The sequence below is a fragment of the Chiroxiphia lanceolata genome, chromosome 6 (assembly GCF_009829145.1).
Source record: "Chiroxiphia lanceolata isolate bChiLan1 chromosome 6, bChiLan1.pri, whole genome shotgun sequence".
Classification (NCBI taxonomy): domain Eukaryota; kingdom Metazoa; phylum Chordata; class Aves; order Passeriformes; family Pipridae; genus Chiroxiphia; species Chiroxiphia lanceolata.
Genome location: NC_045642.1, coordinates 62,991,847 through 63,018,041, shown reverse-complemented (window position 1 = coordinate 63,018,041; position 26,195 = coordinate 62,991,847). Strand labels below are relative to the sequence as shown.

General features: G+C 55.8%; 2 protein-coding genes across 6 annotated transcripts in view; one reads left to right on the top strand and one right to left on the bottom strand.

Annotated features, from left to right (window-relative positions):
• The window catches only part of LOC116788859 (maestro heat-like repeat-containing protein family member 6), a 946,858-nt gene that overhangs the window by 513,336 nt on the left and 407,327 nt on the right, over positions 1-26,195 (bottom strand). The gene's annotated exons all lie outside the window — the stretch shown is intronic.
• Positions 2,156-23,475, top strand: FRMD6 (FERM domain containing 6). 5 transcript variants are annotated; one of them, XM_032692071.1, is made up of 15 exons: positions 2,178-2,257; positions 3,845-3,963; positions 10,929-11,114; positions 12,234-12,324; positions 12,532-12,674; positions 13,267-13,343; positions 14,670-14,856; positions 15,961-16,116; positions 16,749-16,814; positions 16,900-16,968; positions 17,668-17,842; positions 19,193-19,528; positions 19,624-19,749; positions 20,423-20,514; positions 20,618-23,475. In XM_032692071.1, the coding sequence occupies exons 3-15, from the start codon at positions 11,016-11,018 to the stop codon at positions 20,900-20,902; spliced, it is 1,902 nt and encodes a 633-aa protein (XP_032547962.1). In that variant the 5' UTR covers positions 2,178-2,257; positions 3,845-3,963; positions 10,929-11,015; the 3' UTR covers positions 20,903-23,475. The 5 variants fall into 5 exon arrangements, with proteins under 5 accessions (XP_032547963.1, XP_032547962.1, XP_032547959.1 ...); XM_032692068.1 differs by having other exon boundaries at positions 12,532-12,707; XM_032692072.1 differs by lacking the exon at positions 3,845-3,963 and having other exon boundaries at positions 2,156-2,257; positions 12,532-12,611.

The window sequence follows — 26,195 nt, the reverse complement described above, 5'->3', positions numbered from 1 at the left end:
CCACGTCGCAGAGCCTGGGATGGCTCATGCTCAGCGTGGATTTTCCCGGAGATTTTCCTTTGGCCATGGGAGCCTCTCACGTTGGTATGAGACGAGACATTTCTCCTGGGCTCCAGAGCAGCATTAGCACGCGCGCCATCCACGTCGATGTTTATATATCGCCTCGCTGGCATTCGAGAGCTCTTCCTGCTGCTTTATTTAGCCTCTGCGGCAAGGCAGGCGCTGGGATTCTGTATTCCTGTATTCCATGAGGCCGGGGGAGGATGTGATGGGGCAGGGAATGCGCTCAACAGGACCAGTTCGTCCTCCTCGGCACCGCAGCGGCAGAGCCCTGTCCCGCTCGTGCCTCCCCAACCTTTAAATTGGGATAAATGAGCCAAATGGCAGCTTTGCCTGGTTATCCCCCTGTTTTAGCAGCAGGATGGGTTTTTCCAGAGTGAATTCTGGGGGAAAGAGGACATTTCTGGCTGGAATGATGGGTCCTGCTTGGACACGCTGCCCGTGCCCTCGGCATCGGTGGCATTTGGCCTCAGTGGCTTTGCAAGGACTGGATGCCACACAGGCAGGAGCTGTTGGGTAGAAACACTCCCCAGTTCCACATGGCATGGATGGGAGCATGAGAGCAGGCCCAAAGCTGAGAGTTTTCCAGCCCCTGCCGAAAGCTAGGCTGTTTTTTTCCATGAGGAGAGCGGCGCGTCGGATTCCCACTGCTGGTACCGTGCACTCACATAATGTAATTACCCAGCACGATCTGTTGAGCTGCAAACAGATTTCAGCAATGAGTGTTGGGGTGTTCACAGCAGAGCTGCTCTTTATTTAGGCCTGGGAACAAGCGGCTGTTCCCTCCCGGAGCCTCGTAGAGACTGCGGGGGCCGAGCCGGCCTCGCAGGTCATCCCGAAAAATGCCTGTAGACACTTGAAAGTGAGGAATAAATAACTACTCCAAAAACAATCTCGCCAGATGGCACTTCTGAAGAAGGAGCAGGCTCGGAGATGCTTTGCTGCTAATTTATGGTGCTGCTGCTGTTGCTATTCCCGTCCTGGGTCACCTATGGAGAGGGATCCGTGTGTGCATCGGCTCCGTTACGTGCTCTGAGGGGCGGCTGGGCCCAACTCACCTTCATCCAGCTGCCAGGGCAGCAGTGGGGGATTTAATGGGAATGGGATTTGGCCCTAATTCTGCTCCTGCCTCAACCTGACTCCTGGTCGAGAACTGGCTTAATGTGCCAGTGGCACAGCAAGGGCTGGGGATACTGGGATGGGTGTAGGGGGTGTTTGGGCTCCACTCTCCAGGGATGTTTGGGTCCCCATGCGGGACATGTGAGTCCCTTCCCTGGGAGATCATAAACTCCCAGAATGGTTGAGATTGGAAGGGACCTTAAAGACCATCAAGTTCCAAACCTGTTCCATGGGCAGGGACACCTTCCACTAGACCAGGTTGCTCCAAGCCCTGTCCAACCTGGCCTGGAACACGTCCAGGGATGGGGTAGCCACAGCTTCTTTGAGCATCCTGTGCCAGGGTCTCCCCACCCTCACAGCCAAGAATTTCTTCCCAATATCCCGTCTAACCCTCCCCTCTGTCAGTGGGAAGCCATTCCCCCTTGTCTTGTCACTCCAGGCCCTTGTCCAAAGTACCCCTCCACTCTTTTGGAGCCCCTTTAGGCCCTGGAAGGGGCTCTCAGGTCTCCCTGGAGCCTTCTCTTCTCCAGTCTGAACCCCCTTAGCTATCCAAACCTGTCTCCAGAGCAGAGGTGCTCCAGCCCTTGGAGCACCTTCCTGACCCTCCCCTGGACCCCGTCTCCGCAGGATGATGCCCAGCTCCTCTCTTAAGCACCTCTGAGTGGGTTTACCCTCTGTCGAGTCTTGGATCCCCCTCCCTGCTCAATTTATCCCAAGGACGGTTCCCGTGTTCCCTGCCGGGGGATGCTCAGGCTCTTTCCAGAGCCTCTTCGTGAATCCCCCCCAGGAACACGGGGCCGGGGCGAGAGGTGCCCGACTTCCCACGCCTCCCCCGGGGCCAACACTTGGGGTGCCCTCCTCGGGCCACCCCATTCCCTCCTCGTTCCCCCGCTGTCCCGGGGACCGCGCCGGGGCGGGAGGCGGTGCCGGTGCCGCTCGGGGCGGTGCGGGGCGGCCCGGGAAGGGGCGGGGGCGGTGGCATGGGCTGGGCTGGGCTGGGCTCGGCACGGCTCGGCTCGGCTCGGCACGGCGGGGTTCGACAGGGCTCGGCAAGGCAGCGCGGTCCCCGGAGCCGCAGGTAGGTGCGTGCCCGGCGCCCCGCACCGCGCTCCCGGCTCGGCTCATCCCGGCTCGGTTCCATTCCGTTTGGCTCGGCTTGGCTCGGCTCGGCTGGGCTCGGCTGGGCTCTGCTCAGCCCGGCCCGGCTCAGCCCGGCCCGGCTCGCCCCCGCGGGTGGGCCCGGCGCGGCCGCTTGTTGCGCTCGGGGGTGAGTTGGAGCCGGAGCGGAGCGAAGCGGCCCCGGCTGCAGGAATGCGAGTCATTTCCTCCGCCCGCCCGCGGGAGCTGCGGCCGAGCGGGGCCGGGCTGCCCCGCCGGACCCCCCCACGCACCCCCACGGACCCCCACGGCCCCGCCACGGCCACGCCGGACCCGCTCCGGTGCAGGGTGCGCTCCAGGGACGCGCTCGCCCGCGGGACCCCTCGCCCATGGCTCGCACTCGCCCACGGATCCCCTCGTCTGTGGGACCCCTCGCCCCCGCGTCTCACTTGTCCACGGGTCCCCTTGTCCCTGGGTCACACTCGCCCGCGGGTCTCACTCACCCACGCGTCCCTTCGTGCCTGGGTCACACTCGCCCACGGGTCTTACTCACCGGTGGGACCCTTTTCCCCTGGGTCACGCTCGCCCACGGGTCTTCTCGCCTTTGGGACCCCCTTGCTCATGGGTCGCTCTCCCCCACGGGTCCCCTCGCCCGTGGGTCACAGTTGCCCGCGGGTCCCCTCATCCCTGGGTCACACAATAACCCACAGGACCCCTTGCCCATGACACCCCTTGCTCGTGGGTCACACTCGCCCACAGGTCCCTCTGCCCACGGGTCCCCTTGCCTGTGGGTCATGGTTGCCCACGGGTCCCCTCATTCCTGGTTCACAGTCACCCGCGGGTCCCCTTGTCCCTGGGTGACACCCACCCAAACATCCCCTTGCCCGTGGCACGCCTCACCCCCTGGATCACACTCACCCACCCATCCCTTCACCCACGGGCACCCTCACCCATGGATCCCACCATCTCTTAGCTCCCTTACCTGTGCTCCTCTCATCCATGGATCCTCCTGTTTCTGGGTCACAGGCACCCGTGGGACCCCGTTGTCCGTGGGTGCCCCTCACCCCGTGGGGGTGCTGGGGGTGCCAGCTGGTGGTTCCTGGTAGTGTCACTGATGGTCTTCTCCGTGTGTCTCACCGGGGATGTGAATCCCTGCCATGTTCTGGAAGCGGTGGGGATAAATCCATGCCGCTCCTAAATCAGGCTTTATCTTACACCGTGCCCTCGTGGCAGCAGGGAAACCAGGGCTGAGGTTTCCCAGGCTGGAGCTGAGGTTTCCCAGGACCATACTTGGCGTTCCCGTGTCCTTTGACTCACATGTGGGAGTAAGGCACGTCCTGGCCCCTCTGTGCCCCCCGCTCCCACCACCTTCACTGTCGTCTCCCATTCCTCAATCCCCCTTTTTCTGCCCGTGTCCAATGTCTTTCTGGCCACGAGGATGTTTTTCCCCCTAAGCCAAACTCTGCTTTTCCAGAGATAATTTTCCAGAGATGCTTCAGCATGGCACTGATGGAGCTTTGCTGCTCTCCCTAATTCTGGGCTGGTTTGTGTTGGTGTTTTTCCACAGGGCTCGCTCACCCTCTCTGATTCTTGGATAGAGCTGGGATTAATTTGAGCTCTCTTGCTTGAAAGCGATGTTCCGTTTAAAATTCCCAATCCTGAAGGCGTGTTGGGGTTTGGTTGTAGGTACTGGATTTTTGCTATCGTTTTTTAAAGGAGTTTCTTTTTTTAAACTGGGTTTATTCAGGCTCTTTAAACCCCGAGTCTGTAAGCAATTATTCCATTACATGAAAGTCAGGACGCTGAGAAAGATTAATTCAGACCAGATGTAAAAATAAATGGGAATTTGAAATTAAGATGATGTCAGTTCCCTCCTGCTAAAAAAAAAAACCCGGCAGCCTTTGGACTCCAGATGGAGTATACAAACCATGGCGCTGGTTAAAATATCTGCCTACTCCTTAATTGAGTTTTAGGCTGCTTTTTTTTCCCTCCTTGACTGAAAAGTGGGCTTAGGTTATTTTTCCCGAAGAGATTTTCCCCGTTGCTGCTGGGGCAGGGAAGCTGATGGAGGCTGTGGAGTGACTGAGGAGCTTTCCCAGCTGGAAAACTGGAGAGCGGTGCTGCTGGGGGAAGATAAATCCCCCTCTGCCCGCTCCAGGATTAAAAAAATAAGGAACTTGGTTTGGCTTTGTTTTGCTGGATTTGGAGCTGGAGGCAAGGACGCCACGGAGGGCAGTGGGGGCTCCGGATAGTCCAGGCTTGGGTTTGTGTGTTTTGGCATAAAATGGAGCTGGTTTTTGGGCTCTGGACTGTCTGCAGAGCACTTCACATCCTCCCTCTATTTTTACTCTCCCTGTGCACCGAGCAGTGCACGTTCCCCAGAGTGGGAATGGGTTTGGGCTCTGAGGAGTGTGCCTGGGAGCAGGATCCTGGGAGTGGTTTGCCCGGGGTCAGAGCATCTTGGGGGTGTGTTATTATATAAAATAACATGAATATTCCTAATTGCATATTATGAATATTAATAATCACACAACACTATTAATTCAATTATATCGTTAATTATATTTAAAATATCGTTCTAATTCGTAAATAGGGAGGTCCATGGTTTGGAGAATCAGGGCTGTGCTTTCTGTGGCGCAGGGATTCGGGATGGTGACTCTGGCCCTTAGGGCTGCTTTGTGGTCCAGGGATCCCACAGCCAAATCCCAAGGGATTTATGGCAGCTGCTGCTGGTGTGGGCTGCAGCCTGCCCACAGAGAGGGGAGCAAAGGCAATTCTTCACATCCATGTGCATCCTTCGGTGTGATGCCTGTGGTCCTGAGAGAGGGATCGGACTCTGGGAGCTTTGGGCTTGTTGACACTGGGGGATGGTTCATAAAGCTCCTGGGAATGCTGGGGGACAGGAGCTGGAGTCAGCTGGAAGAGCTGGGCTGTCCTGAGCACGACCCTCTCCAACCCAGTCTTGATGTTGTTCTAATCCCAACGGCTCAGGCAAAGTTTGCCGGAAGGAAATACGATGGAAGGGGCTGGTTCTATAGCGGGAGAGGGAAGAGGAAAAGCAGGCGCCGTCCCTCCCTCGCTGGAGCCTTTGCCAGGAGAAATCCATCTCCGTGTCCATCCTTGGCGGAGGCTGGGATGCTTTATTTATATTATAGTGCTCCAAAGTAAGGCAATGAAGAGGCCTGGGATGGCTCTTCCTCGGGTTGAATGGAAAATCTGCACTTCCAGGCTGGATTCGGCTCGGTGCACAACAGAAGAATGAGCAGGGGAGCAGTTTCCTGAGCTGCCGTGGCTTGGCCTGTGTTTTCCTACGGAATGTGGTGTCCCATGGGGCTTGTCCCCAGCAGGACAGGACCGAGGGGCCATTATCCCATTTTTGGGATGATGCACTTGGCTCAGCCATCCCCAGGTGTCCCAAGCACCCGCTCTGCCCATTGCTGTTGTCCCATTGCAGCAGGCAAAGGAGAGGAGGAGGAGGAGGAGGAGGAAGAGGAGGAGTGTTGCAGAGGTGGAGACAGGCGAGCTCCTGGGGGAACCTTCCCTGGAGAGGCATTTTGGATACCCCCCAGCACTTGGGGGTATCTGCTGGGGCTGGTGGGGGCTGGCCCCCGGCTGCCCAGGCTGAGTTTCCAGCATCCAAATAGCTTTTGTGGCGGATGAAGTAATGGAATATTTATAACCGAGTCCTTTTTCCCAGTGAAGGTCTCTTTCATCTGCCTCCCTTCATTAGGAGGAAACTGTTGAGTTCATGAAGAATTGGAGACGATTTTAATTACGGGGCAACCGCAAGCAGGAATTAATCTGGCTTTTGGGTTTGGAGAAGCTGCATTAAAGTGACGGCCTTGAAACTTGTAATAACAGCTCTGCACATACCTGAGCCCTATGATGTGGGGTGAGACCCACTCCAAACGCTTGAAAACCAGAAATTCCTGCCCCGTGAATTCACCTTCCCATCTCCCTCTGCGCTCTGGGCAGCCTCTGGCTGCGGGATGGCCCGTGCCTACGTGTGGGTCCTGTGCTGGATCCCTTCCCTCGCCCCTGTTGTGGTTCAGGAGGGCTGGAACAAAAGCCCGGGGGTGGGTTGGAATCATGGGATCGTGGAGCGGTTTAGGTTGGGAAAGACCTCTAAGATCATGTCCAGCCATTCCCCCAGCACTGCCAAGCCCACCACTAATCCATGTTCCCAAGTGCCACGTCCCCACATGGGTTTTAAATCCCTCCAGGGATGGAGATATCTGACAGGGCAAATTTAAAAAAAAAAAAAAATGGCTATTTTGGCAAGGAGGGGATGAATTTGCGTGGTGGGAAATGGGCTGGATCTGCCTGGAGGCTGCAGATCATGGCTGGGTTGAGCGGGGGGCACTGTGATGTCTGGTGGGTGCCACAGGGGTGCAAACCTGACCCACACCCATCAGGATAGAGACCTATCCACTTCTTTTGAATGTATGGAGTGGGGAAAATGCTGCCTGTGCATCAAGCCTCTCTTCTCATCCACGGAATCTGCGCCCTCGGAGCAAAACCCCACCTCAGCCGGCAAGTTCAAGCGATGTTAAACCCCCAGCCTGGAATTGCATCCAAATTTGTATTTCCAATGAGAGCCTGTCACGCTGCTCCAGCACCTCCATCTGAACCAAGCCCAGCCTCTCCCTGCCCTCAGTGTTTGCAGGATCCCGGGATGAATAAATCCCTCGCCGAGTCAGCAGCGCCGGCCCCGGCTGCTTTTCCAAGCAGGTTTGTGGCGTGATGTTTTCTTTACAGCAGAGCTTTGTGGCAGGATTTATCCCATGGCATCAGTACGAGGGAGGGAGACAGTATTCCAGCAGCCCGGGCTGGAAAACACGTCGGATCGAGGAATTTTCTCTGGAGCTACAAAGGATTTGCAGTGTGTTCCTGTGGAGTTTTAGTGACCTTTTCCCTATAGCATGGAAAACGTGGCTGGAAGAGCTGAATCTCCTGGAACTGCAGAGGCTGATCCATGCCCAAGTCCTCACTCGCAGTGTTTTTTCCAGCTGGCTTTGCTCTCTGGATGGAAAACCCTCTGGAAAACTGCCTGGGGTGGAGGTTCCCACTTGGAGTGTGGGATGACCTGTGTGGCAATCCAGGGGGGCTTTCCCTGCAATCCAGGATCTTTCCAGCTTGGAGCCAGGAAGGTTGGACTGGATCTTTAAGGGTCTCTTCCAAGCCAAACCATTCCATGGTTCTCTGTTTGTGCCTCATATCGACGCTTCCGCCGGAGCAGGAACGACTCCAAGGGCAGCGGCGCGGGGTCCCAGGGAATCAAAGCTGACATTGTCGGAATGAGCAGCAGATGCTTGGAAAGAATTTGCCGGCGTCTGGCCGAGGCTGCTGGAGGCACAGCACCCTGGAAAGGGCTTTGTGTGCCCTCTTGCTAAATCTGTGCAGCTCCAAGTGCTGGCAGAGCCCCCGGGGAAGCTCCTGGAACTGAGGGGGTTCTCCACAGGGACCATCCCTGTGTGGTCAGCTGATGGAATGTTCTCATTCAGCAGCAGGAACTGGGGTGTTTTCTAAAGAAATACCAAAATGTATGGTTTGGGTTTTTTTCCTCCCATATCTGTGTTCTGCTGTCGGCAGCTTGTGGGGCTGCATCCCTGATGCTCTGGGAACAATCCAGGCTGCAGGAGGAGGGGAAAATACAGTGACTGGGGATGAACAGCCCTGGGATGCCAGAGAGTGACAGGACAAGGGGGAATGGCTTCCCACTGCCAGAGGGCAGGGTTAGATGGGATATTGGGAAGGAATTGTTGGCTGTGATGGTGGAGAGGCCCTGCCACAGGTTTCCCAGAGGAGCTTGGCTGCCCCTGAATCCCTGAAAGTGTTCCAGGCCAGATTGGACAGGGCTTGGAGCAACCTGGGCTAGTGGAAGGTGTCCCTGCCCATGGCAGTGGTTTGGAACTGGATGGTCTTTAAGATCCCTTCCGACCCAAACCATTCCATGATTCTAAGAGCGCCGTGGTGCCATGGGGAAGCTCTGGGTGGGGGCTGATGCCTGGCAGAGAATCCCCGTGATGGATTCACCGTAACTCAGGAGTGGCTGTGGTTCTGAGCCAGCTGTAGCCCACAGAGCCGCCACAGGAAGATGCTCTCATGAATCCATTGGGGCTGCAGGATACCTTTGGATGAGAGCAGGGCACAGAGGGTGCCGGAGGGTGCCCTGGGATGCAGCTGCTTTGCCAGGGATGTGGCTCCTCCTCATCACAACCCCTGCAAGTCGCGTCACGCCCGGCCCTGCGTCGGGGCACGGGAGCTGCCGGGCACAGGGCTGGGACAGGATGTTTGCCAAATATTTTCAGCCCCGTTTCGTTCACTCCTGGGGCTTTTAATGAACTTTGAAAGCAAGCTGGGTGCTGTTTGCTCCGGTCGGGATCAGTCGTGTCTGGGCACGGCCGGGATGCTCAGCCACGGTGCACAAACACAAGCACAGATGCAACACGTGGCCACGACGTACAGGGGCAAGGCACAGCCTCAATGCATGGCCACAGGGCATGGATACTATGGATAGGGGCCATGCATGGCCACGACACACAACTGTGGTGTGTGGATGCCACGTGTGGATGTCGGGATGCGCCACCACGATGCTTGGATGCGATAGATGGCCACAACACACTGCCACAATGCATGGATGCAGTGCATGGCCACAATTCACAGCCACGATGCTCAGATGCAATGCACAGATGTCAGAATGCACAGATACAATTCAGAGGTGCCACACTGCACCGCTGCAATGCAGGGATGCCACGCTGCACCGCTGCAATGCAGGGATGCAATGCGAGGCCACGACACATGGATGCAACACACAGATGCAATGCGTGGCTGCAGTGCACAGCCCTGATGCAGGGCCACAGCACATCATCACGATGCAGGGATGCAATGCACGGCCACGATGCACATCTGTGATGCACGGATGCAACGCATGGATGCCACAAAACACGCACGCAACGCACGGGTGCGGCACGTGATGCACGGATGCAGCGCGTAGAATCCGTGATGCAGCACCACGATGCATGGATGCAGGGCATGGATGCAACGTGTAGGTGAAGTGCATGGCCATGATGCACGGATGGATACAACTGATGGATTCCATTATGCATGGATGCAGTATATGGCCGGGGTTCACAGCCAAGATGCACAGATGCAGCGCACGGATCCAGTGCGTGGCCATGATGTTTGGAGGCAGTGCACATTCATGATGCACATCACCATGCATGGATGCAATCCACAGGTGCCATGCCATGGCTGAGATGCACAACTGTGACACACGGATGCAGTGCATGGATGCCATGATGCACGGCCATAATGCATGGATGCTACAATGCATGGATGCTACAATACATGGATGCTACAATGCATGGATGCAGCGCGTGGCCGTGATGCGTATCTGTGGTAGGTGGATGCAATGCATGGATGCCATGGTGCACCACCACAACGCAACAGGCGCCAAAATGTAGATGCAATCCATGGCCACAGTGCATGGATGCAATGCATGGATGCCACGATGCACCACCACAATGCATGGATGCAGTACATGGCCACAGCACAGCATGGATGCAGTGCACAGATGCCACGCAGGGCCATGATGCACAGCTGTGATGCACGGATGCAGTGCACAGGCATGATGCACGGCCACGGTGCACCATCACAACACATGGAATGAGATGCATGTTTGAGATACCTGGATGCAATGCACAGAATCCATAATACACGGACACAGTGCTGGGCGAGGCCTAGGTGGTGCAGACCCAAAGTGCCGTGGCGGTGAGATAGAGCATCACCTCCAGGTTTCCCAACTTCTGCAAAACCCCAGGAACCACCACCACCAAAAAAAAAAAAAAAAGGCACCTCGGGGCACTTTTTCCCTGCTGCACAAACATGCAAGTTCCAGGCTTTCGGAAGCCAAAGGCATTTCCATCTAGACCAAAGCAAATATTTGGTGACAAGGGAGACACTCTGCTGTCCTGGTGCCAGCGTAAATCTGGGGGTTAGGAAAAGGCTGAACTAGTTTAGAGTTTAAAGGTCCTTCCTCGTGGTGTCACGTGGGAATTTGTGTCCCTGCGGATGGTTGGTCATGAAGTAAAAAGGTGCTTAAGGAATATTCACCCTTGGGAATGAGGGTTGCATGGGGTCAGTGTCAGGATGGATTCACCAGCTCTGAATGGCAATTCCCGTCTGCAAATCGCTGTTAGTGCTTGGATGGTTTTATTTAACCCCAGTAAAGAGTTGGAACTGGAAGGGATGTGTGGGTCCTGTTATGGGACCATCTCCTTGCCTTTCTGCAGCTGGCAGGGGAACCTCCCGTGTCCCACACCGCTCCTTGCTGGCACAGCCGGGTTGTTCCCAGCAGATAAACTTTTATTTGCTTTAAATATGCCAGGAAAGCCTTTCCTGAGGTTTTTCTGAACCTGAGCCTGGGGAACAAAACTGCTGGCTCAGTTTTTTTCGGGCTGGGCCGCGATCCTGCCCTGACCGCGGCGCCGGGCTTGGGATTTGGGGGGGTGGGTGTGCTGGGGTGTGCTCAGGGGTTTTGGGGGACACCTTGCTTCTCGGGGGGGAAGGGGGGATGTGCTGATGGGTGGGAAGGGGCGTGTGGAGCTGGGGGTGCCACGCACAGGGCTCAGCCCCGCTCTGTCCCGCAGGGATGGCGCCCGCGGGGACCGAGGCCGCCCCGGCCCGCCGGTGAGGTGCCCCCCACCAGCCCCCCCGAGCCCCGAGCCCCGAGCACGATGAGCAAACTGACCTTCCACAACAACAGAGTCATGCAGGACCGACGCAGCGTTTGCATCTTCCTCCCCAACGACGACTCCCTCAACATCATCATCAACGTAAGGCAGCACGGGGGGGGGGGGGTGTCGGGGTGGGGGGGAGGCCTGGGGAGCCCCCTGAGCACTGACATTTTCATCACACCCGGGGGCTTGCCACCGTTTGCACGCTCTGGTTTTGCCGCTGGGTTTGATCCCGAGCCTGCCTGCTCCCGCCCTGCCGGAGAAATGCACAGGAGTTATTCCCCCTAAGGCTGCGGCAGCGTTTTACGCTCTCCTGCCTCCTCTTGACTCGATGTTCCGCTGGCAGCAGCGTGTTTGTCGGCGGGTGACCTGCTGCTTGGCATCCCACGGGGTGGCACAAGCCCCCTCCTTTATCCCTCGCTCTGGATGGCAGTTCAGCCTCCCAGGGAATAAACAGGAGGGGGTTTGGCTCTGGTTTGGATGCAGCTTGGAATGAGAATTTCCCCCCACTTTTTTTTTTTTTTTTGATTCACCACCTCCCGGTGTTTCTTTTGATGCAGGAAAATTTTGAAATTGCTTTCAGGACTTTAAGGGAGCTCATAAAAAAGATGGAGAGCGACTTTGTACACGGGCAGATCGTGTTAGGATGAGGGGGAATGGTTTTAAACTGAAAGAGGAGAGATGTAGATTAGGCGATAGGAAAAAATTCTTGGCTGTGAGGGTGGGGAGGCCCTGGCACAGGTTGCCCAGAGAAGCTGTGGCTGTCCCTGGATCCCTGGAAGTGTCCAAGGCCAGGTTGGATGGGGCTTGGAGCAACCTGGGCTAGTGGAAGGTGTCCCTGCCCATGGCAGGGAGTGGCACTGGATGATCTTTAAGGTCCCTTCCAACCCAAACCATTCTGGGATTCTATGGTTCTATGAATGTTCTGTTTTCTGCCCCCAAAATCATATCCCCAGTGCAGGGCTCCTCCACCACCCACTGCTCTCAAGCTGCCCCGTGGTCCCCTGTGTATCCCATCCCTGGCAGAGCTCTGGTCTCCTCGAAGCACCCCAGGCTTTTGCAGACTTCCATAATGACCCCATGGAAACCCAAACCCCACAGCCCAGCCTGTCACCCCTCTATCCTTCTCAGGGTTCTAGTGAGGGGTTCAGTGGTGCCCCCTGGCTCAGGTGGGCACAGGTGCAGCCAGGACCACTCACGGGGTGTTTCTTTCTGCAGGTGAAGATTTTGTGCCATGAGTTACTGGTGCAGGTGTGTGACCTCCTGAGGCTGAAGGACTGTCACCTCTTCGGGCTCAGCGTCATCCAGAGTAAGTCAGGGGCTCATGCTGTGAATTTGGTGGTCCAGCCTGATGCCATCATTGCTCAGCAAGAAGTGACGCCACCAGGCTGGGGGTGCATCCAAATTAACCCTTTTGGTGGCCTCGTTAGGTGATGAGGAGGGTGGGGTCAGGGCAGGGCTTGGCGGGATGCAGGACGCACGTGGGGATGCTGATGCCACCTCTGTCCCCACGCAGACAATGAGCACGTGTACATGGACATGGCCCAGAAACTCTACAAGTACTGCCCCAAGGAGTGGAAGAAGGAGGCCAGCAAGGTCAGCGGTGAGGTCTTGCATGGAGAGCTGACGGCAGTAAGGCCACCTCTGTCCCCGTCGCAGGTCACTTCCAGGACCCGGGAATGCAGCCGAGGGGTGTGTGGGGGGGGCACTTAGCCAGTGTGGGAGATGGGGGGGGTGGATGTGCAAAATGAGTGAAAACAGGGTGGTGGTTGATGGTTGGCACTCCAAGTGCCATTTTTTTTCCTTCCTTCCTTCAGCAGAATTTCTTCCGATTTCTAAAATCGATTTTTTTTTTTTTTTCTCTCTCCCCAAAGCACCTTTTCATTATTTCAGTGCCACGTGCCAAGGGGTCGGTGTCAAGGCTCCAGCACTGGCACTGAGATGGGGACTGGTGGATAATGGACTGGGAGAGGGATAACAGCAGTGGTGGGGGGATGCAGACCCCCTGGGGGTCTGAAACCCAGCCACCTGCTTCTTTAAACCCAAATCCCCTTGGAGTTCCAGCAGACTTGGGGGGGGAAAAATGGGTGTCAGAATCTTAACTGAGGAAAAAAAAATGCCACCGGAGTGAACCCGCCCATGTGGGGCAAGGGTTGACCATGAAGGGCATGACCCCCAGAGAGCTGAGGTGAGGGACTGGGGCACAGTGCCAGGATTTCCACAGGAACCCTGAAAATCTCCTCCATTCCAGGGCATCGACCAGTTTGGCCCCCCGATGATCATCCACTTCCGAGTGCAGTACTATGTGGAGAACGGGAGGCTGATCAGGTAGGGTGCACTCCCCTGTCCCTGCTCACCCGGGCACCTGCTGGGGTGGGCGTGCAGCCTCGGGATGCTGTGGAATTCTGCTGGCATCCCAAAAGCTGAAGCTGTTTGTGGGTGGGTGCTGAGTGGCTTCTCCTGCCACACAGGGGCAGGTGGGGACACTGCTCCCAGCCAGCCATGCAGAGCCTTTCAGGGGAGCTGGGGACATCATGTTTAGGGATTTATTGGAGTTTAACCCAGGGCACAGCCTGATTTTAACTCACCTTTGTGCCTGTGGCCGGGTGGGAGCTTCAGGTCCTGTTTCAGGGGCAAAGTGATTTTCAGGGTTTTGGGGACACAGTGGCACCTGCAGCCCCGTGGGAATACTTTTGGGGGGGGTTATTCCACCTGGCTGCAGTGCAGATTTACACTGCTGAATGGGAAAAGTGAGCAAATGACTCAGCAGTCAGCCCTGCTCACTTCCTAAGAGATTCCCAGTGGGAGGAAGGTGCTGGAGTGATCACCCACCCTGTGGTCTCAGCCATGGGGTACCCTGCTGTACCCCCTAACTCTGCTGCACCTCCTACCCTGCTGTACCCCCTAATCCTGCTGTATCCCCTAACCCTGCAGCACCTCCTACTCCTGTTGTGCTGTATCCCTAATCCTGCTGCACACCCTAACCCTGCTGTACCCCCTAACTCTGCTGTACCCCCTAATCCTGGTGTATCACCAACCCTGCTGTACCTCTTAATCCTGCTGTACCCCCAACCCTGCAGCACCACCTAATCCTCCTCTATTTCCTAGCCCTACTGTACCCACTAACCCTGCTGTACCCCATAACTCTGCTGTACCCCCTAATCCTGCTGTACCCCCTAACTCTGCTGTATCCCCTAACCCTGCTGTACCTCCTAACCCTGCTGTACCTCCTAACCCTGCTGTACCCCCTAATCCTGCTGTACCCCCTAATCCATCTATACCTCCCAACCCAGCTGTAACCCCTAATCCTGCTGCACCTCCTAACCCTGGTGTACCCTCTAACCCTGCAGCACCTCCTAACGCTGCTGTATGTACTAATCCTGCTACACCCCCTAACCCTGCTGTACCCCCTATCCCTGCTGCACCTCCAAATCCTGCAGTACCCCCTAACCCTGCTGTACCCCCTAACCCTGCTTACATTCCCTAATCCTGCTGTACCCCCTAACCCTGGGGAGACGACTCCGAGAGATTTAAACCTGCAGGTGCCCAAAGGTGACATTTTTGTGGGGAGCAGGCACAGTCCACGCGACAATGACGAAACTGGCTCCTCTCCCCTCTGCTCCTCCCTCCTCCCTCTCTCCTCTGCTCCCGCAGTGACCGGACCGCACGTTACTACTACTACTGGCACCTGCGGAAGCAGGTGCTGCATTCCCAGTGTGTCCTGCGGGAAGAGGCCTATTTCCTCCTCACCGCCTTTGCCCTCCAAGCCGACCTGGGAGACTTCAAGCGCAACAAGCACTACGGGAAGTACTTCGAGCCCGAAGCCTATTTCCCCGCCTGGGTGAGTGTTCCGTGGTGTGGTCCCTGCTCTGAGCTTGAGGGAGCCCCCGTGAAGCGGCTCAGAGGGTTCCCAGGCGGCCGCCGTTCCGGCTGCATCCCTGTCTCTGGCTTAATCCTGGTTATTAATAACCTGGGACAACTGCGGGGCTGGAAATAGCTGTGGGAAGGGGGGGGCTGGGGTTGGTGTGGGGCTGGAGCAGCTCCTGTGCCGGGGAGGATTTCCCTGTGTGCTGCTGGGATGCTCATGGGGCATTCCCTATGTGGCAGGGATTCCCTGTGTGCCATGTGCCAGCACGGCATCGCCCCACCACCATCAGGTGTAGCCCCTCCGGCTTTGCAGTCCTTTGGGAACTGGTATCACAGAACCACAGAATCCCAGAATGGTTTGGGTTGGAAAGGACCTTCAAGACCGTCTCATTCCACCCCTTGCCATAGACAGGGACACCTTCCACTACCCCGTCCAACCTGACCTGGAACACTTCCAGGGATTCAGGGGCAGCCACACCTTCTCTGGGCAACCTGTGCTAGTGCCTCACCTCCTTCACAGCCAAGAATTCCTTCCCAATATACCAACTAAACCTGCCCTCTGGCAGTGGGAAGCCATTCCCTCTTGTCCCATCCCTCCAGGCCCTTGTCCCAAGTCCCTCTCCAGCTCTGTCGGAGCCCCTTTAGGTGCTCAAAGGCCTCTCTGGAGCCTTCTATTCTCCTTTCCAACCTCTTTCTTGTTCTTTTTTTTCCAAAATTTGCTGGCTTCTCTTTTACTCACACATGTCACTGAGGAGTGATGGCCCTGGGTCCGTGTCCCCATCCACACAGGGAATCTGAGCACAGCTCCCCTGGCCCGGCACAGGTGTCACCAGTGGTGTGAGCTCCATGGGCTGGGCACAGGGAGCACACACGCACTTCCCAGTGGGAAATCCTGCTGGTGAGAAGCTGTTGGCTGCTGTGTCTATTTTATTTTTTTCCTGCAGGTCTCTATAACAAATCATATTGCTCCCATTTCCCCTTTTCCCTTGAAATCACCGCTGCCCAGGAGCGCCGGGGTGGAATCAGGCCCTGAGCGAGCCCGGAGCAGCTGGACAAACTTCTCCTCTCCTCCAAACAGGTGGTTGCAAAGAGGGGCAAGGACTACATCCTGAAGCACGTCCCCAACATGCACAAAGACCAGTTTGCCCTGACAGCCTCTGAAGCCCATCTCAAGTACATCAAGGAGGCCGTCCGGCTCGACGACGTGCCCGTGCACTACTACAGGTTGTACAAGGTGAGCCCCACCCAGGAGGTTTTGAGGTTTCTGGGATCTGATTTTTGGCAATCCCCTCTCCCAGGAAATATGTTGCAGAATCACAGGATATGCTGAACTGGAAGGGACCCACAAGGATCACTGAGTGCAGCCCTTAGTCCTGCACAGGACCATCCCCAAGAGTCACATGCTGGGTCTTTCTCCTGGGAACAAAGCAGTTTGTTTGCTGGGAGATGGTGATTCACAGGCCTTTTTTTTAGCATCTTGAATTTAAAAAGGAGAAGCTTTTGGGAGAGCACAAGATGCTGTGATAGAATCCTGGACTGGTTTGGGTTGGAAGGGACTTTAGAGGTCATCTCGTTCCACCCCCTGCAAGGGGCAGGGACACCTTCTACTAGACCAGGTTGCTCCACGCCCCATCCAACCTGGCCTTGGACACTTCCAGGGATCCAGGGGTAGCCACAGCTTCTCTGGGCAACCTGGGCCAGGTCCTCCCTACCCTCACAGTATTATTATATTATTAATTTGGCACATTAATCATATAATGGTGACTGGGGTGACTAACGGAGGATCTCTGGGCTGAGCTGGGGCTGATTTCTCCACTTCATGCTCAAATTGGGTATTTAAAACCACATAATCTTTTTCCCCCTTAGGACAAAAGGGAAGTGGAGGCCTCCCTGACGCTGGGGCTGACAACACGGGGCATCCAGATCTTCCAGGTAGGTAGAGGGAGGGTGATGGCTCAGCTTGGCTCCCTGCCCCTGCCAGCATCCTCAGCCAGGGCTCCCTTTCTTCTTTTTGCAGAACTTGGATGAAGAAAAGCAGCTGCTCTACGACTTCCCGTGGACAAACGTGGGAAAACTGGTTTTTGTGGTGAGTGCCACCATTTCCACCTGGAGCAGAGCTTCCAGCTCTGGGGTCCTCAGCACAGGAAGGATGTGAACCTGTTGGGGCAGGTCAAGGGGAGGTCAGAAAGATGCTCCAAGGGTTGGAGCACCTCTGCTCTGGAGACAGGCTGGGAGAGCTGGGGGTGGTCACCTGGAGAAGAGAAGGCTCCAGGGAGACCTGAGAGCCTCTTCCAGGGCCTAAAGGGGCTCCAAGAGAGTTGGGGAGGGACTGGGGACAAGGGCCTGAAGGGACAGGACAAGGGGAATGGCTTCCCACTGCCAGAGGGCAGGTTTAGATGGGATATGGGGAAGGAATTGTTGGCTGTGAGGGTGGTGAGGCCCTGGCACAGGTTTCCCAGAGAAGCTGTGGCTGCCCCTGAATCCCTGGAAGTGTTCCAGGCCAGATTGGATGGGGCTTGGAGCAACCTGGGTTAGTGGAAGGTGTCCCTGCCTATGGCAGGGGGTGAAATGAGATGGTCCTGAAGGTCCTTTCCAACCCAAACCACTGTGATTCCATGATTCCCCAGGAAATCATCTCCTGGGCTCTGATTTGGGCATGGGGTACAGTTGCCCAGACCTCAAGCGGGTGATTACAACCCGTAGGTTAACCATGGGCTGCAGCAGGATGGGGGGAGAAATGGAGCGTTTCCCTCTTTGGGGCTGATCTCTCCCTTCTCCCACACAGGGCAAGAAGTTTGAGATCCTGCCTGACGGGCTGCCCTCTGCCAGGAAGCTCATTTACTACACGGGGTGCCCGCTGCGCTCCCGGCACCTGCTGCAGCTGCTGAGCAGCAGCCACCGGCTCTACATGAACCTGCAGCCCGTCCTGCGCCAGGTCCGGCGCCTGGAGGAGAACGAGGGTAGGTCCCCCCGGTGACAGGCTCCCAAATCCCACTGGTGACACGCTCCCAAATCCCACTGGTGACACGCTCCCAAATCCCCCCGGTGACAGGCTCCCGCCCGGCATTTCTGCCCCTAGGAGTGCCTGGTGTGCCAGCCCCGTGGCTGGGAGCGTGTCAGGGGGTGGCTGTCCCCATGTCCTCCCGGACTGTGCATCCTACACCCCATCCCTGCCCAGCAGGATAATCTCCTGGCCGGGCTGGGTGCCCACGTTCCCACTGGATACTGAGGGGTACAAGTTCTGCTGAGGGTTACTTAGGGATACAAGATCCAAGTCCTGCTGCCATCCCTGATGGCCCAGTTCCTCCCAGTGCCCCCGAGCAGTATTTCCCAGTACCCCTCATCCCATCTCCAAGCTCAGAAAGCCCTTGTGAAAGCATCAGATCTTCTTCTTCCTCTTCCCCCTCCTCATCTTCCTCTTTCTCTTCCTCATCTTCCTTTTCCCCTCCCTCCTCCTTTTCTTATTTGTTCTCCTTGTCCTACTCTTCTTTCTTCTCCTCTTCATCCTCCACATCTTTTTCCTCCTCATCTTATTCCTCATCCTCATCTTCACCCTCCTCTTCTTTTGTTTTTCTCCTCCTCCTCTTCTACCTCTTCCTTTTTCTCTTCCTCCTCCTCTTCTTCTTCTTCCTCCTCCTCTTCCTCTTCCTGCTTCTCTTCTTGCTCTTTCTTATCTTTCCTCTTCCTCTTCCTCTTCCTCTTCCTCTTCCTCTTCCTCTTCCTCTTCCTCTTCCTCTTCCTCTTCCTCTTCCTCTTCCTCTTCCTCTTCCTCTTCCTCTTCCTCTTCCTCTTCCTCTTCCTCTTCCTCTTCCCCTTCCCCTTCCCCTTCCCCTTCCTCTTCCTCTTCCTCTTCCTCTTCTTCCCTCTCATCTTATTCTTCCTCCTCATCCTCCTCATCTGCTTTCTTCTCCACCTACTCCTCATCTTCTTCTTCCTCCTTGTCCTCCTTATCTTCTTCCTTCTCCTCACCTTCATCTTCCTTCTCTCTTTTTTTCCTCCTCTTCCTGCATCTCCTAATTTTCTTTCTCCTTCTCCTCTTCTTCCTCCTCTTCCTCAACTCTTATTCCTCCTCCTCCTCCTCCCCCTTTGAGGGGCAGCCCAGCACAGAGCGCAGCAAGTTTGAGGCCCCCCATCCCACCATCCCTAAATGCCACCAGGGCAAGGCTGGCTCCAGGTGTGTCCCCACGCTGGGCTCGGGTGGCAGTTCCCCTGGATGCCCCTGTGTGCCGGGGTGGTCCGTGCCCTTCCAGGGAATCCAGGGCGCCCTGAGGGATCGGGATGCAGGCTGCTGACGTTGTTCTACCCTGCAGAGAAGAAGCAGTACCGGGAATCCTACATCAGCGACACCCTGGACCTGGACATGGAGCAGCTGGAGAAACGCTCACGCGCCAGCGGCAGCAGCGCCGGCAGCATCCGGCACAAGCGGCTCTCCCGGCATTCCACCGCCAGCCACAGCAGCTCCCACACCTCCGGCATCGAGGCCGACCCCAAACCCAGGGAGATGGGGCCCGACGACGGCTTCTCCGGCGCCGGCGCCCACCGCAAGCTGAAGACCTGCAGCTCCATGACCAGCCACGGCAGCTCCCACACCTCCGGCGTGGAGAGCGGCGGGAAGGACCGGCTGGAGGAGGACTCCCAGGATGATGGTGAGACACCGGTTTGGGCTTTCCAGTGTCCCAGCGGGTGATTGGGGTGTGAGGAGTCACATCAGTGGCTCATCCCACCTTCTTGTCTCCGGCAGAAATTGAGATGCTGGTGGATGACCCCCGGGAGCTGGAGCAGGCTGGAGACATGGAGGTGAGCCCCGACATGTGCGTCTACATCACGGAGGACATGCTGCTGTCCCGCAAGTTCAACGGGCACTCGGGTAAGGCGGTGGCCGCTTTCACTTCCAATTCCCCAGCCCAAGTCATACCTTTGGGGCTTGGAACGAGAGGGTGTTTAAGGTCCCTTCCAACCCAGGTCATTCTGTGATTCTTTGGTGTTCAGCAGAGTGGAATTAGCCATAAGTGTCCATTTGGGAAAAGCTGTTTGCCCAAGTAGGTTGAAGGAGAGATGGGGTAAAAGAGAGAGAAACTGTCCCAAGTTGTGCCAGGGGGCGTTTAGACTGATATTAGGGAAAATTTCTACATGGAAAGGGTGGTCCAGGGAAGTGGTAGAGTTCCTGTCCCTGCAGGGATTTAAAAGCCATGTGGATGTGGCACTTGGGGACATAGGTTAGTGGTGGCCTTGGCAGTGCTGGAGGAATGGTTGGACTCAATGATCTTCTCTGGAGCTGTGCCTGCACCCAGGGAGTCACCCACATTTCCAGCTCCGTGCTGGGAGGTTTCTGAGGTACCAGGCTCACTGGGGATGGCTTTGGATGCAGTTCTGGGGGCAAATTTGGGATGCTTTGTAGGTAGTGGCACCCCATTGAGCAGAGGGTGCCTTGTGCCTCAAAGCAGGGACAAGCCCCAGGGGCAGCAGGGTTGGATCCCAAGAGAGCTGAGACACCTCAAAATTAACCTTTGCACCCTCCTCTTCCTCCCTTCTCCACGCAGGGCTTATCGTGAAGGAGATCAGCTCCTCCACCTCCAGCTCCTCGGAGACGGTGGTGAAGCTGCGGGGGCAGAGCACCGACTCCCTGCCCCAGGTGCGTGGCCCTGGGGGGGTGGTTTGGCGGGGCTGCCATTGGGGTTTTTCAGGATTCCCTTCGCTTCCCGGAGGGTCCTGAAGCCTGTTTGCTTCTTCCCCAGACGTCGTGCAGGAAATCGAAGACGTCGACGGACCGGCACAGCCTGAGCCTGGACGACATCCGGCTCTACCAGAAGGACTTCCTCCAGCTGGCCAACCTGTGCCAGGACACGGCGCAGAGCTACACCTTCGGCTGCGCCCACGGGCTGGACGAGGACGGGCTCTACTGCAACGGCTGCCTGGCCCAGCAGTGCATCAACATCCAGGAGGCCTTCCCCGTCAAAAGAACCAGCAAATACTTCTCCTTGGACCTCACCCACGACGAAGTCCCCGAGTTCGTCGTCTGAGCGCCTCGGAGGGAGGGGGCAGGACCGGCTGCCCGCCCTCGGGGGGGGAGGGAGGATGGGGCTCCCTGCCCTGCAAGGAGGGGGTGCCCACAGCGCCTTCCCCCCACCCCGCTCTGCTCCCCGTTCCCGTGGGAACCGCGGCACCGGGAGGATTGTCCCGATGGGGATCCCCGGGCACGGCGGATCGACTCCGGATGAGTTCGTGCCAAACACAAGTTGTCTTATTTCGACTGGGAGAAGCACAACTCGCCTGACCAGCAGAAGCCCACCCGTGTTTTCTCGTTGTGGCCTCTTCCCCTCCTTGCCCTCCCCGTCCGGCGACGGCTCCGCTGGAGCTGGAGAGAAAGTGCCAGACTGTTGAGTTCAAGTCAAGCCAAAGAAATGTAAATAACCCTAAAGGCCAGTATGGGAAGGGAGAATTAAGCAATAATGATGTTCCGTGGAGGAAGGCACGGCTGGGGCAGAGCATCACCCCGGTTCTTCCAAAAACACGTGCTGGGGGTCAGGCCAGAGCGGTTCCCAGCGAGGTGGATGGTGGCTGGGAGTTGGCAGAGCCATTTGCAACTGGTTTTAATCTTTTTCTTTAATTTCTCCTTTTTTTTTTTTTTGGAGAGCAAAACTCCAAAACCAAAAAAAAAAAAAAGGCAAAAAAAAAACCACCAAAAAAAAAAAAAAAAAAGAAAGCAAAGAAGGATGGAAAAGATGGAAAAGAATAGGTCCCATGTAAGGATATTGCAATAATGCATCTGAAAGGTTGAATATCTAGAGAATACATATATAAATATATCGAGGTATGTATGTTTATATATGTCTGGATCTTATAGACCCATTTGCATTTTACTCCTGCTCTAAAATCCCTTTTATACAAAGGATCTGCCTCTCTTCTTTCATGAACTGTATAAATAATCATATTTTTTTCTAAGCACTAAGGTGAGAAAATAGACTTTCCTCTCGAGGAGAATATGTATGCAACTGCCTTGTACGTGTGGCTCTTCCCGGTGCAGTCTCCGTTGTATTTTCCCAAGGCTTTTCATGTGTCTTTAAGTCTCTTACAGTTGGAATAATTCTGCCAGAGGATGCTGGTGATGTGCTAGAAAAATCCAAGGGCGGTTTCTGAGTGTGTCCTAGGGAAGCCAGACAGCCCAGGTGGAATATTTGCCATGGGTACCGGAGGGTGAAGCATTACAGAGCTAATATTCACAGCACAATGCCTTTTTAGCGGATATTTTTAATTAGAGTTTAGCCATTGACAGCCAAAGTTCTGCCATATTTTGATACACCACCGTTTTTTAACTGGAAGCTTTTCTTAAAAAAAAAAAAAATTATAATTATTTTATAAATAAGCACAATCTTATTTTTGTAAGAAATGTTGGGGGAGGGAGCCAAGAGCTGGTACCAAAAGAAAGGGAGCGTAGCTAGAGGCACAGTGCCAAAAAACCTTGGTGTTTTGGGATTGTTGGGATGTGGGAGCAGGTGTGGGAGAGCTTCAGGTGCTGCCATGGGACTGGCAGCGTGTCCCCACCCCAGGATCTTGCCTGGCACGAGGGATTTTATGGGAAAATAATGTTGATATCCAAGTGCTGGTGGGGCAAGTAGGAGGATGGTGGTCCCTAAAGCATCCTTATCTCCCTAAATCCACACAGGGCAGCTGGTGGATGCTGCCTGGGGGCTCAGGGCTGTGTGCCCTGCTCTGGTTTTGGGGGGACACCCCAAAAGCTTCTCCTGTGAGTGCCACATCCGAGGCTGGGATCCTGTTTGCCTCTCCAGATCCCCATCCATGGCTGGATTTATGGTGTGTGCACCAGCAATGTGTTGGTACAGGCAGGAAAATTCCCCAAATTCACCCCCAGCCTCTTTTTCCCCCCCTCTGCTGTGGGGTCATGCTGGCACCCCCTCCATCCATGGGATCCTCACCCACTGCCCTGCTGAAACACAGAGCTGGAGGGGAAAAAAAGGGATAAATTGTGGAAAGAAATGCTTGACACTGCTCAGAACTGGGCAGGGGGGCAGCTAAACCAGGGCCTCTCCATTCCTCCCCCTCATCCCATTATCCTGAGGCTGGACTGGAGTGTTGGAGTGATGGGGTTGGGATGATGTGTTGGGCTGTGATGGAGCTCACCCCTGGACAAGCAGGAGCGGTGCCAGGGTGCGGGGGGGACACAGAGGTGCCATTGGAGCAGGGGGGACACAGAGGTGCCATTTATTCCCGTTTATTCCGCAGGTGGCCGGGGTGGCTCCGGCGGGGACCGGGGGTGGCCGTGCCCGCCCTGCCCCTCGGGCCGTTCCCCCTGCAATAACGAGCTGTCTGTCTGCACAAAATAGTCCTTTCTGTGAAAGGATCTTCCCGTCGGGGGCGATGGGAGAGCCAGTGACTGTGTTGCAAAAGGAACAAAGAAATTAAAAAAAAAAAATGAAAAAGAAAAAGAAAAAAAAACCCTCAAGGAAAACTGTACGAACTTCTCCCCCCCCCCCCCCCCAACCCCCCCGGAGCGAAATTCTTTTGTACCAATGAAGTTTGTTGTGTGCCTTTCGCGGTACGGCTGGACGTGACAATAAAGTGACAGTTGTTTGCATCGCTTTGACTCGTGGAGATCTAAAATGCTCCCAGGCTTAAGGGAGGGGTCTGAATTTAAGGACACGCTGGCGTTTATTGTGCTCTCCGCTCCGGCGATCCCGGCTCCGGAGAGCTGGTTAAGGCAACTCCTGCCTCGGGCGGGGGAATGGATGGGCTGAGCCTTTCAGTTCTGATTTTTGGGGTGATTTTTATGGAAGTGGCAGCCAGGTCCAGCGCTCTGGACCTGGGTGGAGGTGCTGGGGGAGCTGCAGGAGCTCCTGAAATAAGTGGGGTTAGGGGGTATCCGTAGTAAGGGATGTAGAATCTGTGCTCCTTGCAGCTGTGCTTCCCGAGGGGATGTTCAGAGGGGTCCCCAACTCGCAGGAGTCCTGGGGATAAAGGGGTGAGCCCTTTGTTGTGGAGCTGGTTGGGAAAAGCCTGTCTCCAGGGCCCCCAGTCCTGCTCCCCACCTCGGGGAACAGGCAGGAGTGACCAGTGTGATGAGTGAGTCCATCCTCTGCCGGCCACGCTCCACCCCTTTAATCCCACTTTCTCCCTCACCCTCTTCTTGGAGCAGGCTCTCCTTAGGGACAATAGGATGAGTGTTTGGGAGCAGCAGCCAGGTGAGTTTTCCCAAGGGAGGATCCTAAATTGATGTTTTTGTGTGAACCACCTGGTGTGTGATAGAGGGTTTGTGCTGCTTTTTTCCTCCACAACACCCAGGAGCACCATCCCATCTCCCACTAGTGCTAATTAAACTCCTCAGAACATAATTAGCCAGCCCTTTTCCTTGTGATTTTGCCAGTTTTTGCTGATCCTGGCATCTCCTTCCTCCAGCCAAGGAAAACTGTTATGGATGGTACAAACACCCACAGCCTTTCCGTGTCCCCATTCCCAGCTGTCGGAGCGTCTCTGGATCCTCAGTGTATTTATCCTTTTGCAGGGAGAGGGTGTGGAGTGACAGGACAAGGGGGAATGGCTTCCCACTGCCAGAGGGCAGGGTTAGATGGGATATTGGGAAGAAATTCTTGGCTGTGAGGGCGGTGAGGCCCTGGCACAGGTTTCCCAGAGAAGCTGTGGCTGCTCCATCCCTGGAAGTGTCTAAGGCCAGGTTGGAAGGGGCTTGGAGCAACCTGGGCTAGTGGAAGGTGTCCCTGCCCATGGCAGGGATGGGGATGAGATGACCTTTAAGGGCCAAACCATTCTGGGATTCTATGACTCCATGAAGATGATGAAGAGCCTGTTCTCCCATAGGGAAGCAGCACCAGTAAAGCTTCTGGAGTGGTTTCTCCCAGTACAAGCCACTGTCCTGTGGGCCTGGATGCAACCATGCCCTATTTTAAGGCTGGGGGGCCCAGGAGCATGGAGCATCCCTGGATTCTGCCTGCCTTTGCTGTCCATCCCCCCAAACACCCCGCGAGAGAGATGGGGATGGAGACATGGAGCTGTATCCCCACTGTGCCCCTCTCCTGGCACCCTCAGCACCCACAGCACCAGGAGCATCCTGTGCCTTTTCTATGGGCTCCAAAAATAATTGCATGTTACCAGAGAATTCCCTTTGTCCTCTAAAAATACCCCTTGGCCCCAGAGAGGCGGGCACTGACCGTGGCCGGTCTGGGTGCCTAATTGCTGATTTCTGCTAAGACCCGACATTTTCGGGGCAGGAGGGAGGAGCATGAGAGAATCAGCAACTTCTGGGAGGGGGACTGCATTGTCTGCTGCTAAGTATAGCCTCCAGATTTCAGCCCTGGCCTGAAAAAAACCCTAAATTTTCCTAAAACCAGATGTGGAAGGGTTTTTTGGACCAGCCAGCCCTGTCTCCCCAGGGGTGAGGAGGGGAGGTGGCTCTTCCCTCCCCATGGGCTGTGTTTAATAAAGGCTAAATAGGAATGAATTTAATGAATCCCCCTCCCTTTGATGACTCGGCCTCCATTTCTCCTTCATCTTGCCACGGGAAAGGTCTCCAGGGGAGGGAAAGGTCCTCCAGTTCCCATCCTGGCGTGTCCCCAGGCACCCACGCTGGCCTTTTCCCTGGGATGCTCCCGGCTGCTGGCAGCCCTCCTGCTGCTCTGAGTTACCATTTCACAAATTTAAGCTCTGACAAAAAGGCTGCACTTGGGCCACCTCATCTCCAGTCGCTCCACTTCCAGACTTTGCACCTCCCGTCACCATTTGGTGGCAGCCGGAGAAGCCGAAGACTTGGGATTTGTAGGGTGACAACACAGGGAAATGGCACTTTTATGGAGCCAACTGCAAAATGCACGATAGAAAAAGGGAAATGTTGCAGTTGTATCCTCTATTAATTAATTTTGCGACCAGATCCAAATAAGAGCCGCTTTTTCCTGCTGTTAAGCAGCGATGGCTGTGCCGGGGTGGGTGCCTGGCACAGCATCCTCCTTTTATCAGCCCTTCCAAAACAAGCTGGACATACCCATCAGCACCACCCCAATCAGGCACCAATGACTAATTGGTGATAATTACAAAAAATCCCCCGTGTGCTGGTGTGTTTTTCAGGGCATTTTTGGCACCCTGAAATCATCACCGGTTGCAGCAGTTTTAATTAACATGGTGTTGGGGTCAGCGTGTAGGGGTGGGGGCATTGTGACATTGCCAGCTCCATGCTGGGTGCCAGGGAGTGCCAGTGGGGTGCCAGGGCTCCAGGGACAGCTGTGGGCGTGGGTTTTGGGTGTCAGGGTGCCGTGCCAGGGCTGAGCTCCCGCGCCCTGCTTGGAGGGCAGC